This window comes from Rhincodon typus, chromosome 5, assembly GCF_021869965.1.
Source record: "Rhincodon typus isolate 14 chromosome 5, sRhiTyp1.1, whole genome shotgun sequence".
Lineage (NCBI taxonomy): Eukaryota > Metazoa > Chordata > Chondrichthyes > Orectolobiformes > Rhincodontidae > Rhincodon > Rhincodon typus.
Window position 1 is genome coordinate 38886592 of NC_063336.1, and position 13636 is coordinate 38900227.

General features: G+C 41.7%; 1 protein-coding gene across 2 annotated transcripts in view; it reads right to left on the bottom strand.

Annotated features, from left to right (window-relative positions):
• LOC109923570 (ensconsin-like) overlaps nucleotides 1-13636 on the bottom strand; it is a 132377-nt gene that overhangs the window by 41815 nt on the left and 76926 nt on the right. The window contains exons 8-10 of one of the 2 annotated variants that reach the window (XM_048597400.1): nucleotides 10987-11135; nucleotides 2420-2556; nucleotides 1935-2203 (exon numbers count right to left, since the gene is read on the bottom strand). In XM_048597400.1, the coding sequence (XP_048453357.1) occupies nucleotides 1935-2203; nucleotides 2420-2556; nucleotides 10987-11135 (555 nt within the window). The remainder of the gene's footprint in view (nucleotides 1-1934; nucleotides 2204-2419; nucleotides 2557-10986; nucleotides 11136-13636) is intronic. The other variant, XM_048597402.1, reaches the window with a different exon arrangement.

Genomic DNA, 13636 nt, shown 5'->3' on the forward strand with positions numbered 1-13636 from the left:
GTACTCAAAGCCCTTTGAAATGAACACCAATGCATTGTTTGCCTTTCTAAATGTATGCTGACCTACACGCTAGCTTTTGATTCCTCAACAAGAATCCTTTTGGACTCCTGCACTTCCCAACCTCTCAGCAATTAATGAACATCGTGCCTTTCTTTTCTACCCAACTGAAAAACTTCATACTTGTTCACATAATATTCAATGTGCCATGTTTAGGCTATTCACTTCGCCTGACCACGTCCCCTTGAAGCCTCCTTTTACATTTTTACAATTTATATCCAGTTTGGTGTCATCTGTAAATGTTGAAATATTACATTTGGTCTCCACATTCAAATCATTTACATATAGATTGTGAACAGTCGTGGATGTGGACCAACACAGAACCTGCAGTGCAGCATTAGTAACAGTCTGCCATCCCAAGAATGATCAGCTTATTCCTCCTCTCTACTTTCTGCTCAGTAACTGATTTTCAATCCATTTCTATATAATCCCAATCCCATGCACTCTAAATTTTGTTTACTCACCTCTTGTATGGAAATTCATAATCGTGCAGGTAGTAACCTTAAATTTGCTGGGTCAGCCGAAATGAGAAAACATATGAAGCTTGCCCTACTGAAAGGTCCATTTGTTGGATGGTGCCTTAACTGTTTCTTGAAGGGATGCATGTCTTCGAATTAGGTGTCACAACTCAGATGTACTGCGCTGGTGACACTGCGCCTGGGTCAGGTTCTGCTAAAACCAGACACAGGGCACCAGACGTAGTAGCTGACCATTTGTCAGTGAAATAAGGGACGTTGACCACAAGATTGCACTGTGTAAATATTATACAGTGGGTGGATGACAGATAAAGTATTTCCTTGCAAGCTTTTGTGAACAGCCATGAATAGGCTGACCTGGGGTCACGGTTTGTTAAAACCTTACAGTAAGTCTCCTTCCAGGAAAACTAAACCGATGGTCCTAATTGGTGAAAGGTCAACTGATTGTAGAAAATGTGACACTTGTGATGTTTGCCCATAATCAACTGATAAGTGTTGAAGATTAGACAGACATTGTCAAGGCTCAGGAAAAGTAAAGTAATCGTCTAATCAACAACTGAAGGTTGGGACGGATCAGGCTAATCACCTGTTTTGCATTTACGCTCAGGGGAGTGTGTAAACTGGGTCACCTGCAATTGTATGTACTATACAGGTAAGCTTGTAATGTGTTAGTATTAGTGCAATATTATATAGTGTACCTTAAGAACAATGGAGTACACCAGATTATTGGGATGCCTTAGGACATTGTTATCCTGAGAAAACCCAATGGACTAGGGACAGCAGGAATAAAAACCCATAGCTACAAGCAACATCCTCAAAAATACTCCAACAATTTTGTCAAACGTTATTTCACTTTCATAAATCTAGGCTGACCCAGCCTAATTTTGCCATTCTTTTCCAAATATTCAGTTATCGCGTCCTTTTCAAGTAGATTCCAACATTTCCCTTTGCTGTGGGCATCAAACTAACAGGTCTGTAACTCTCACTCTCCCTCTTCACCCTTCAAATAGTGGGGTTACATTTGTTATTGAACAATCAGGAGGAACCTTTCTAAAACCTGTAGTGATAAAAGTTAATCACCAACGTATCCACTACCTCTCTTGCTACTTTCTCCAACACTAATGAAACTCATTGACCCAGCAGAATTATCAACCCTCAAACTAGCTAATTTTCCCAGTACTAGCTCTTCATGAATACTAACTTGTTTTAGCTCTTCAGTTACACAAGTCCCTTGGTCCCCTAATATTTCTGAGAGGTTTTCTATATCTTCTTCCATGAAGACAGACGCAAAGTAACTGTTCAGTTTCTCTGCCATCTCTGTTCTCCATTACAAATTCTCCTCTCCCCACCTGTAATGAGTCCATATTTAATCCTTGCTAATGTTTTTCCTTTCATCAATACCTTTACATTCTGGTTTTGTAGCAGACTCTTCAACAGACAAGGGCTGCTTAACTGCTGATGTTGAAGGTAAGACAGGGAGCTGCTTATCTGCATTTTCTCCATTTTGTAGTCCTTCTTTCTCTTGATCTTTTTTCTCACTCTCGGAAGTTTTGACTGGGCCAACATTTCCTGGAGAAGGCGGTTGCTGGATTAATGAACTCTTTACTGAGTCACATGGCGGACTGAGAAGTTTGTCATTCACTGCAGACATTGATACTTTTGTGGATGGTCTATTCAAAAAAGTTGTACAATACAGTAAAAACAAGGCAAAGTCACAACGCACAGAGACAAAGTAATTAAAATTGATGCTTCCTTATAGATTCTTCATTCAGGTTTTATTTCAAACACGTAATAAATACTTCAATCTTAATACTTGCACTGCGTCGCAAATTTCAGAAGTTTACACTTCTGTGCAATAACATTACTAGAATAAGATGTCTTCCTACCGGACTGTTGGCAGCACTGGCGACTTATTTTTCACAATCAAAGGAGAATTTGACTTTTTCACTGCTGCATTCGCGGTTAAAGCTACAAGTGCATTCTTTTCCCTTTCATTTTCTCTCTCTTTTTCTTTTTTGTCAACCTAAGACAAGTCAAGACCAAACTCATTTTATTACCACCATGATGGTGCTCAGAAGAGAAACATATTGGCTTTCGTAGTCTATAGATAGATACTTTTTCTGTTAGATATATTTAATATTTCAGCTTAAGATGACCAAAACATCTCCAGTGCTTTCAACCTTAATGATTACTGTTTTCTGCAACAATTTTATTCTTTAAACCTTCCTAGACTAGCACACTGTTTCAAATCCAGCCCGATCAGAGATGCAAAAGCAAAATCACTGTAGCAAAAGTTCACTAGCAAAATACTTTTGACAGAATACATCTGTCAAAAGCCCAGGGTTGGTTTCTAATTGAATTGTTATGATCCCAGGTGATATCATTAGTGAACAAGTAAGACCCCAGACTGAAATCTGGTTTGATAGATTGTTTTTTTGAAGTTTTTTAACGAGGTCCTCGTTTACTGAAGTACAAACACGCAATGCTGAAGATGTAGTTTCAAAAATAATTATTCAAAAGAAGAGAATAAATTTCCCACAGTACGTAGTATCAATAGTAGCAAATTTCCTACAGGAGCATGTGTTTAGTCCAACAAGAAAGGAACACGGCTACACTGGGTTCCTGGGCATGAGGTGAACCAAGTATAGTATTAGTTAAGTGGGGGAACATTTACCGGACAGTGATCATTTGAACAAAAAGGTTTAGAATGACACTGGTCAATCCAACTGTCAGTTTTCAAGTAAGGATAAATCAACTGGCCGAGAACAGAATTCAACGGGCATGAACACAGCCAGGCTCGACAGACTGGAACTGTGCGAAAGATACAGCTGAACAATGGGCTACTTTGGGCACAGACAAGGTATATTCCCTCAAAAGGGAAAAGGTAGGACAAACAAAACCAGAGCTCCTATTAGGACAAACACAACAGAAATTCAGTTAAAGAAAAAAAAAGTGTGCTTATGACTGGGGTCACGTAATAAATATAGTTGATAGCCAAGCCAAGCCAAACACTAAGCCATGGATAGTGCACTAGTTGGCAAACAGGAAATAAAGCGTAGGAATAAACGGGCCTTTTTCTGAATGGCAGGCGGCAACTAGTGGAATACCGCAGAGATCAGTGTTGGACGCCAACTATTCACAATATATATTAATAATTTGGAGGTGTTTCACAATACATCTGAACTGGTCCTGTAAAATGGGCTCTTGTGGCATCGTAGTAGTGTCCCCAACCTCTGAGCCAGGAGGCTTTTCACATCCCACCTTCTCCAGACTTTTCCATAATAAATCTGTACAGGCTTATTTGAAAATATCCATCTGTAGCACCATCACCACTAGCATTGTACAGTCCAATTTTAGGGATCCTGTGGTAGGGCCCCTACCCCAGGGCTAGAAGGCCTAGGTTCAAGTCCCACCTGCTCTAGAGACGTGTCATAATACATCTGAGCAGGTTGACTAAAAACATGTATACTCCTATAAAATCGCCTCTCGCGGCACAGTTGGAGTTTCACTATTTCTGAGCTCAAACTCCGCTTGCTCTAGATATGCATCATATCTCTGAACAGAGCTGATTAGAAACTATCTTCGTTTCTGTAAATAGATTACAAAAGAGGTATAACTATGAAACAGGAGCTCGTGTTGCAGTGGTAGTGTCTTGGAATCTTAAAAAGTGTGAAACTATATGTGAGGCACCAGTTGGCCATAATGGACTGGGAATATATGTTATGGAGAGGAATGACAGTGGATAGGCAATATCAAACATTCATAGAGCAAATGGATGAACTACAAGAATTGCTTATTCCTATCTGGTACAGAAGTCAAAAGAGAACAGTGGCCAAACCATGGCTTATGGAGGAAGTTACAGATAGCATTAGATGAAAAAAAAAGCATACAGATTTGCAAGAAAAAGAAAATAGTTTTGAGGATTGGGAACTATTAATAAAGTCAGCAAAGTAGGACCGCAGGATTGATTATGAAGGGAAAATAGTAAACTTGCAGGGAACATAAGAACTGACTGTAAAGGTTTCTGAGGGTATGCAAAAAGAAAAAGATTGGTGCAAACTAGCATATATCCCTTACAGTTAGAAATGGGGAACAAAGAAATGCTTATGAACTAGATTCATAGTCTAAGACGAAGGCAAAAACCATACGATATAGGAACAGAATTATGCTTTTCGACCCATCGAGTCTGCTCCACCATTTGATCATGGCTGATGGGTTTCTCAACTCCATGCTCCTGCCTTTTCCCTGCAACCCTTGACTCCCTTACTAATTAAGAACCTATCGTTGTCTTAAATACACTCAATGATTGGCCTCCATAGCCTTCTGCAGCAATAAGTTCCACAGATTCACCACTCCCTGGCTGAAGAAATTCATCATCTCAGTTTTAAAAGGTTGTCTCTTCACTCCAAGACTGTACCCTCAGTTCCTACTACTACTAGTGGAAACATCTTCTCCATGTCCACTTTATCTAGGCTTCAGTATTTGGCAAGTTTCAGTGAGATTCCACCCTCATCCTTCTAAACTCAATCAAGTACGGACCCCAGAGTTCTCAACTGCTCTTCGTAATGACAAGTCCATCATTCTTGGGATCATTCTTGTAAACTTCTTCAGGACGTTCTCCAAAGCCAGCAAAATCTTCCTTAGATAGGAGGCCCAAAACTGCTCATAATATTCCAAATGTGGCCTGACCAGAGGCTCCTTCCTAACTGCCAAGCGAACCTGTATGCTAACCTTAAGAGAATCCTGAATTAGGACTCCCAGGTCTCTGTGCTTTAGATTTCCAAACCCTTTCCCCATTTAGAAAAGTCTATGCCTCTATTCTTCCTACCAAAGTACATAGCCTCACACTTTCTCACATCGTATTCCATCTGTCAATTCTTTGCCCACTGTTCTAGCCTGTCTAAGTCCTTTCACAGTTTCCCCACTTCGACACTACCTATCCCTCCACCAATCTTTGTCATCTGTAAACTTAGCAACATGCCCCCGGTTCCTTTGTTCATTAATGGTCCCAACTAGTCACCAAATGCCATCCTGTAAAAGACCCCTTTATCTCCACACTCTGCTGCTGCCCCTCAACCAATCCTCTATCCATGCTAATAACTCTCAACACTATGGGCTCTAACTTATTTAGCAGCCTCCTGTGTGGCACTTTGTCAAAGGCCTTCTGGAAATCCAAACAGATCATGAGGAATTGCTTAATTTGCTTGTTACCCAATCAAAGAATTCTAGAAGATTTTTCAAGCATGACCTCCCCTTGAGGAAGCTTTGCTGACTCTGTCCTATTTTTCTATGCACTTCCAAATACTCAGTAATCTCATCTTTAATAATTTACTCAAATCTGAGGTAAGGCTAAGCGGCTAATAACTTCCTGTCTTCTGCCTCCCCAGCTTCTTAAACAGGGGTGTTATAAAAGAGGACCCAAAAAAATGTACTAGAAACGATAAAGGAACATAGGATTTAGTGAGAGGAACTGAAATCCGTATTAGTAGAGAAATGGTGTTTGAGAAACTGATGGGATTGAAGGCTGATAAATCCCCAGGGCCAGTTAATCTACATCCAAGAGTGTTTAATGAAGTGACCCGAAAAATAATAGGTGTATTATCTATGATCTTCTGGAACATTTCCTACAGATAGGAGGGTAGCTAATGTAATCCCACTATTTAAAAAGGAAAGTAGAGACAAAACAGGGGATTATAGACCAGTGAATCTGACATTAGTGGGAAATATGTTAGAGTTTACTATCAAGGATTTTATAGCAGAACACTTCAAAAACAGTGGTAGAATCAGACAGTCAGCGTGGATTTACACAAGAAAAATCATACTTGCCAAATCTATTGGAGTGCTTTAAGGATGTAACTAATAGTGTTGATTGGGGGAGCCTGTGAATGTAGTTTATTTGGACTTTCAAAAGGTTTTAGACAAAATCTCACATGAAGGATGAATAAGTAAAATTAAAGAGCATGGGATTGGAGGTAATGTATTGAGATTGATACAAAATGCCTACCAAACAGGAAATGGTAGGAATAAATGAGTCCTTTTCAAAATGGCAGGCAATGACTAGTGCAGCGACACAAGGATCAGTACTAGGACCCCAGCTATTCACAGTATATGTTAATGTCTTAGAGGAGGTAACTAAATGGAATATCTCAAAACTTGCAAATAACACAAAGCTGGGTGGGTGAGTTGTAAGAAGGATGCAGAGATGTTTCAGTGACATGATCATGCTGAGTGATTGGGCAAATGCAGTATAATGCGCATCCATTTCCGTAGCAAAAGTAATGAGGCAGATTATTCTTTGAATGACTAAATTGAGAAAGGAGAATGTTCAATAAGACCTGGGTGTTGTCGTGCACCAGTCACAGGTGTAGCAGGCAATAGAGGGGCATACTGTACGTTGTCCTTCATAGAGGGAGCATTTGAATACAGGAACAAAGAAGTCATGCGCAATTATACAGGGCATTGATGAGGCTGCACCTGAAACAGTGTGCAGTTTTGGTCTCTATCTGAGGACAGATATTCTGGCTATAGAGAGAATATAGCAAAGGTTATCAAATTGATGCCTGGGATGGCAGGACTGACATATGAGAAGTTGAATCAATTCAAATTTTATTTATTAGGAGCTGAAAAGAACAAGGGAGAGATTGCATGGAAACTTGTAAAATTCTAACAGGACAAGACAGGTTAGATGCATTAAGGATGTTTCCAATGGTGAGGTAGTAGGAATCTGGGGTCATAGTTTAAGGATAATGGGTAAACCTGCTGAAGTGAGAAGAGAAGCTATTGCAAGTGATTCTCTTCTTCGCTCATAATCCGCAAATCAGGTGACTGTAGTTCCAATACAGTGGACAGTGAAGAGTTATTGGAGGAAGATGGAGTGATCAACCATGTCAATTGCTGCAGACAGGTTGAGAAAGGGAGGATTTGTGTATCTTTGGCGCAGTCACTAAAGTTACAAATTTTGATTTCCAAGAAACTTTTCCGTACTATGACAGGACTATAAATCTTCTAGGAGATTTATGACTCGAGTTACAGAAAAGACAGACATGGATTTGAGAGATAGAACATAGAACAGTACAGGCCCTTCGGCCCAAGATGTTATGCCGACCTATTATCCTACTAAGATCAATCTACCCTGCATACCCTAATTTTACTATCCTCCACGTGCCTATCCAAGAGTCGCTTAAGTGTCTCTAAAGTATCTGACTCCACTACCACTGCCGGCAGCACATTCCACACGCCCACCACTCTGTGTGAAGAACCTAGCTCCGACATCTCCCCTATACCTTCCTCCAATCACCTTAAAATCATGTCCCCTCATTATAGTCATTTCTGCCCTGGGAAAAAGTCTCTGGCTATCCACTCTATCTATGCCTCTCATCACCTTGTACACCTCTATCATGTCACCTCTCATCCTTCTTCGCTCCAATGAAAAATAAGTCCTAGCTCCCTCAGCCTTTCCTCATAAGACCTGCCCTCCAGTCCAGCAAGCATCCTGGTAAATCTCCTCCGCATCCTCTCTAAAGCTTCCACATCTTTCCTATAATGGAGGTGACCAGAACTGAACACAATATTCCAAGTGTGGTCTAACCAGAGTTTTGTTGAGCTGCAGCATAACCTCACTGCTCTTAAACTCAATTCCCCTGCCAACAAAAGCCAACACGCCATACGCCTTCTTTACGACCCTATCAACTTGGGTAGCAACTTTGAGGGATCTATGGACGTGGACCCAAGATCCCTTTGTTCCTCCACGCTGCCGGGAATCGTGCCATTAACCCTGTATTCTGCATTCAAATGCGACCTTCCAAAATGAATCACTTCACACATTTCTGGGTTGAATTCCATCTGCCACTTCTTTGCCCAGCTCTGCATCTGGTCAATGTCCCGTTGCAACCTACAAAAGCCCTCCACACTGTCCACAACTCCACCAACCTTACTAACCCACCCTTCCACTTCCTCGTCCAAGTCATTTACAAAGGTCACAAAGAGCAGAGGTCCCAGAACAGATCCCTGCAGAACACCACTGGGTCACCGAGCTCCAGGCTGAATACTTCCCTTCTACTACCACCCTCTGTCTTCTATTGGACAGCCAGTTGTGTATCCAGACAGCCAAATTTCCCTCAATCCCATGCCTCCTTACTTTCTGGATGAGCCTACCATGTGGAACCTTATCAAATGCCTCACTAAAATCCACATACATGACATCCACTACTCTACCTTCAATGTGTTTTGTCACATCCTCAAAGAATTCAATAAGGCTTGTGGAGGTATGACCTGCCCATCTCAAAGCCATGCTGACTATCTCTAATCAAACTATGCTTTTCCAAATAATCTGAGATACCATCTCTCAGAATCCTCTCCAATAATTTCCTCGCCACAGAAGACAGACTGACCGGTCTATAATTTCCAGGATTATCCCTATTCCCTTTCTTGAACAAGGGAATGACATATGCCACCCTCCAATTTTCTGGTACTACTCCAGCGGACAGTGAGGATGCAAAGATCATCGCCAAAGGCACAGCAATCTCTTCCCTCGTTTCCCGTAGCAACCTTGGGTATATCCTGTCTGGCCCAGGGAACTTATCTATCCTCATGTTTTTCAAAATTTCTAGCACATCCTCCTTCCTAACAACCTGTTTGAGCATATCTGCCTATTTCATGCTCTCCTCAAATGTCAAGGTCCCCCTCACTGAATGAATACTTTACTTCGGTATTCACAAGGACCTCCCCTACCTCCTCCGACTCTGCGCACAAGTTTCCTCCACTATCCCCGATTGGCCCTACCCTCACTCTGGCCATTCTTCAGTTCCTTCCTGGCTACCTTGTAGACCTCTACAGCCCTGTCCGATCCTTGCTTCCTCAACCTTAAGTAAGCTTCCTTCTTCCTCTTGACTACATGTTCCACATGTACTGGCATCCAAGGTTCCTTCACCTTACCATCCTTTCCTTGCCTCAGTGGGACAAACCTATACAGTACTTGCAGCAACTGCTCTCTAAACAACCTCCACATTTCTGTCGCGCATTTCCCTGAGAACATCTGTTCCTAATTTCTGCTCCACAGTTCCTGCCTAATAGCACTGTAAATCCCCCTCCCTCAATTAAATACTTGCCCAGATTGTCTGCTCCTATCCCTCTCCATGACTACAGTAAAGGTTAGGGAGTTGTGATCACTATCAGCAAAATGCTGTCTCGCCAAGAGATCTGACACCTGGCCTGGTTCGTTGCCAAGCACCATATCCAATATGGCCTCCCCTCTAGTCGGCCTATCTACATAGAGTCAGAAATCCTTCCTGGACACACCTGACAAAATCTGCTCCATCCAGATTATTTGCACTGAGCAGGTTCCAGTCAATATTAGAGCAGTTGAAGTCGCCCATGACAACAACCCTGTTACTTCTGCACATTTCCAAAATCTGCCTCCCAATCTGTTCCTCAGAGTCTCTGTTGCTATTGGGGGGGGGGGGGTCTATAGAAAACTCCCAATAAAGTGACTGCTCCTTTCCTGTTTCTGACTTCCAACTATACTGACTCAGTGGAGAAACCCTCCTCCACATCCTCCCTTTCTGCAGCTGTGATACCATCCCTGATTAGCAATGCCACTCCCCCGCCTCTTTTACCTCCCTCCCTATTTCTTTTGGAACATCTATACCCCAGAAATGACGACAACACTAAAGGACTGATGAAACAAAGGCTGGTGCAGTAATAATGCACAAGGGCTGAGGGGCCAGTGACACAGTTTTACCAAGGCTGGTATTTGAAGAGAGAGAACTATTAATAAGCAATTATCAAAGGAGCTAGGAAGGAAATTGGCCTGAGGAAGCAGGAGATATCTCATGGACAATAATAAATCATTCATGACTAAGGTAATTAAAAATACATGGTTTGCAGTACACATAGAAAATATAGGTTAGCAGAGTAATAGTATGCATGTAGTATGTTATTTTGTTTGACCAAAAGTAAAAAGGTGTCCTATACAACTAAAGACTATTGTGTTATTTCAGGAATTTTCCTTTCACTAAAGATTTAATTGCACTGAACATTTTCTCCACTGTGCAGCAGTTTACAGTTCATGACAGTGACCAATTGATTCTGTCACTATTGGAAGTTATACTTAAAAAGCTTAACCTGAGCTCTCCTTTAAAAGTTTTACTAAATGGGAAAAACAAGATGAGGCATTTTTAAATCATTTATTTGCTTCTACACATCTGATTACCTCTCACAAACCTATTTAATTTTGAGTGCTGATTGCTTCATCACAAATTTCAAAACCAACTAACTTATTGTAACTTTTTTTGCACAAAATTCATTTTTTTCCCCTTTGACTGTGTTTTAAGGATTTAATGTTTCTTTGCTCCTGCAGAATTGAACACTTGTACAAATGTAAAACAAACAGAATTTGCTTGACAGGCAATAGTTACTGTGGAAATAGTCACATTATAGCAAAACAACTGCTTACCTTTGGATGATGAGGTGATTTCCTCCGTCCACTAGCATCAGGTGTGCCAACTATGAACCTTGGCCAGTCAGACGTCCTGTTGTGAAGATTCTTACAAGTTGGTGGGGCAATAGAGCTGGCAGATACTGAACGAGGACAAATTGGGATAACTGCAGTATTATGAGAAGTGAGTGAAAGAAGAAGAAAAAAGAAAAAAAGGAGGAGCAGAAAAGACAGGTGATGTTAACTTGAAAGAAGTGCAAAAAGAAAGCTTCCAAAACCATTTCTGCCCATCCTATAGGGACATGAAAACAAACGCATTATATAAGGGACTAACAAAGGTGGTTCAACTTTTAACTAAAAAAAGTGGATATATTGAAATGGCACATTTAAAGACTCTTCTACTAAGCATCCTAACCAAATTATTTAATTTTGACAAGGGGACTTCCCTCGACACGTCCATCTCCCACCACGTTGGTCTCAGAGCTCTCTGCTTCTTCCTGGAACAAAGGCCTGAACCTTCTCCAGACACCACCACCACCCTCCTTGCTTGGCCAAGCTCACCCTCACTTTAAACAACTTCTCTTTTAACTCCTCTCACTTTCTTCAGATGAGAGGGGTGGCCATGGATAGCTGCAAGGGCCCTAGTTATGCCTGTCTCTCTGTGGGGTACGTGGAACATTCCTTGTTCCAGTCTTATTCCACCCACAACTTCTTCCAATATATCAATGATATCATCGGTGCTGTTTCCCTCTCTCGTATGGAACTGGAAAGGTTTATCGATTTCACCTGGTCCACCTCTGATCCTCCCTTCCTCAACATGTGTTTCTATTTCTGGGGATAGACTGGTCAATAATATCCACTACAAACCCACTGACTCCCACAGTTACCTTGACTATACATCCTTGCACCCTGCTTCCTGTAAAGACTGTTCCATTCTCCCAGCTCCACCGTCTCTGTCGCATATGTTCTGATGATACCATCTTTGACAAGGCAGCCTCTGAAATGTCCACTTTTTTTCTCAAACAAGGATTCCTCAGCACCGTAGTTGACAGGGCCCCATGTGGGGTCCGAACCATCTCCTGCTGTTAAACCTTATCCTCCCTCTTCCCTCACATACCAGTGATAGGGTCCCCCTTCTCCCCACCTATGATCCCACCAGCATCATTAGCCACCTTCAGCAGGATGCCACCACCAGACACACATTCCCCTTCCCTCCCTTGTCAGCCTTCTGCAAGGGTCGTTCCCTCCAGGACCCCCTAGTCCACTCCTACTTCACTCTCAAGACTCCCCTTACTGCTCCAAGGCACCTTCTCTTGCAACTGTAGAAGGTATAACGTGTACCGGTTTACTTCCTCCCTCCTCAGTATCCACGAGCCCAAACACCCTTCAGGTGAAGCTGCATTTTACTCAAACCTAGCCTACTGCATTCAGTGCTCACAATGTGGTCTCCTCTACTTTGGGGAAAACGAAGCGTAGATTAGGTGACCCCTCAGCAGAACACGTTCTGACTGCGAACAAAACCCAATCTTCCGGCTGCTAGCCACTTCAACAAACCACCTCGTTCCCTGGCCAACATCTGTCTCAGGCTTGCTGCAGCGCCCCAGCGAAGCGAAGCTCAAGCTGGAAGAATAGCAACTTATTTTCAGCTTGGGAACTCTACAGCCTTCTGAATTCAATGTCAAGCTAAACAATTTTAGAGCTGGAGCATGTTTTCCCAACCCCTACATACAACCACTTGTTATCACATGGTCTGCTATCACGCACAACCTACTGTTGGCCACTACCAGTCTCCATTAACCCATTATCCACTCTTTTGTCTATTCAACTGTTCTTCTCTCTGAGCTCTTTCTCCACCTATCGTTTGTTCCTTACCCCTTCCACACATCCTACCATCTGCACCAATCTTTTTCCTAGCTTCCATCAGTTCTGAAGGAGGATTACTGGACCTGAAATGTTAACTGATTTCTCTCCACAGATGCTGCCAGACCTGCTTAGGTTTTTTCCAGAACTTCTGTTTTTGTTTCTGATTTCCAGCATCTGCAGTTCTTTCAGTTTTTTATTTAGTTATATGAGCTGCCAAAGATCAAGAAACCAATATGGTTAAATGCATTGGTCTGGATTTGCCGTCACTGGGGAATAGATAACATTTGCATAAGCCCAAATACTTTCAAGGGGTTTTACACTAGACATCTGTTAAAAGGGTAAAAGAAAACATGCAGCATCCTTTACAGAAGATATGGGAACCAAAAGGTCTGGGCATGGCTCCTTATCAGACATCCTTCAGTGAAGGAAATCTGCCTTCGTTTTCTGGTCTGGCAAAATAATTCCCTATTGAGACACGCAGATGTTGACCCAGGATGGGTAAAATAGAATATTTAATTCAATGCCAAACAATGAAATGAAGTAGAATAATAAAAGGCAAAAGAAAAGAAATGTGTTTAAGAGAAAGGAAATTGTTCCTTTCTCAAAAAAGAACAAAATTAATTAATTAATATCTTCAGTATTAAAGATGTTATTAGACGGCAATATGTATCAATTTTAAAACCTGTAGATATTCAAATGGACAAAACCCAACTTTTTCCATCCTATCATGCAAGCACAGCAAGTGAATATTGAATTTCCCAGCAAGGTATTATTGTAGGTTTCTGGAGGAGCAAGAGTCTCTGAC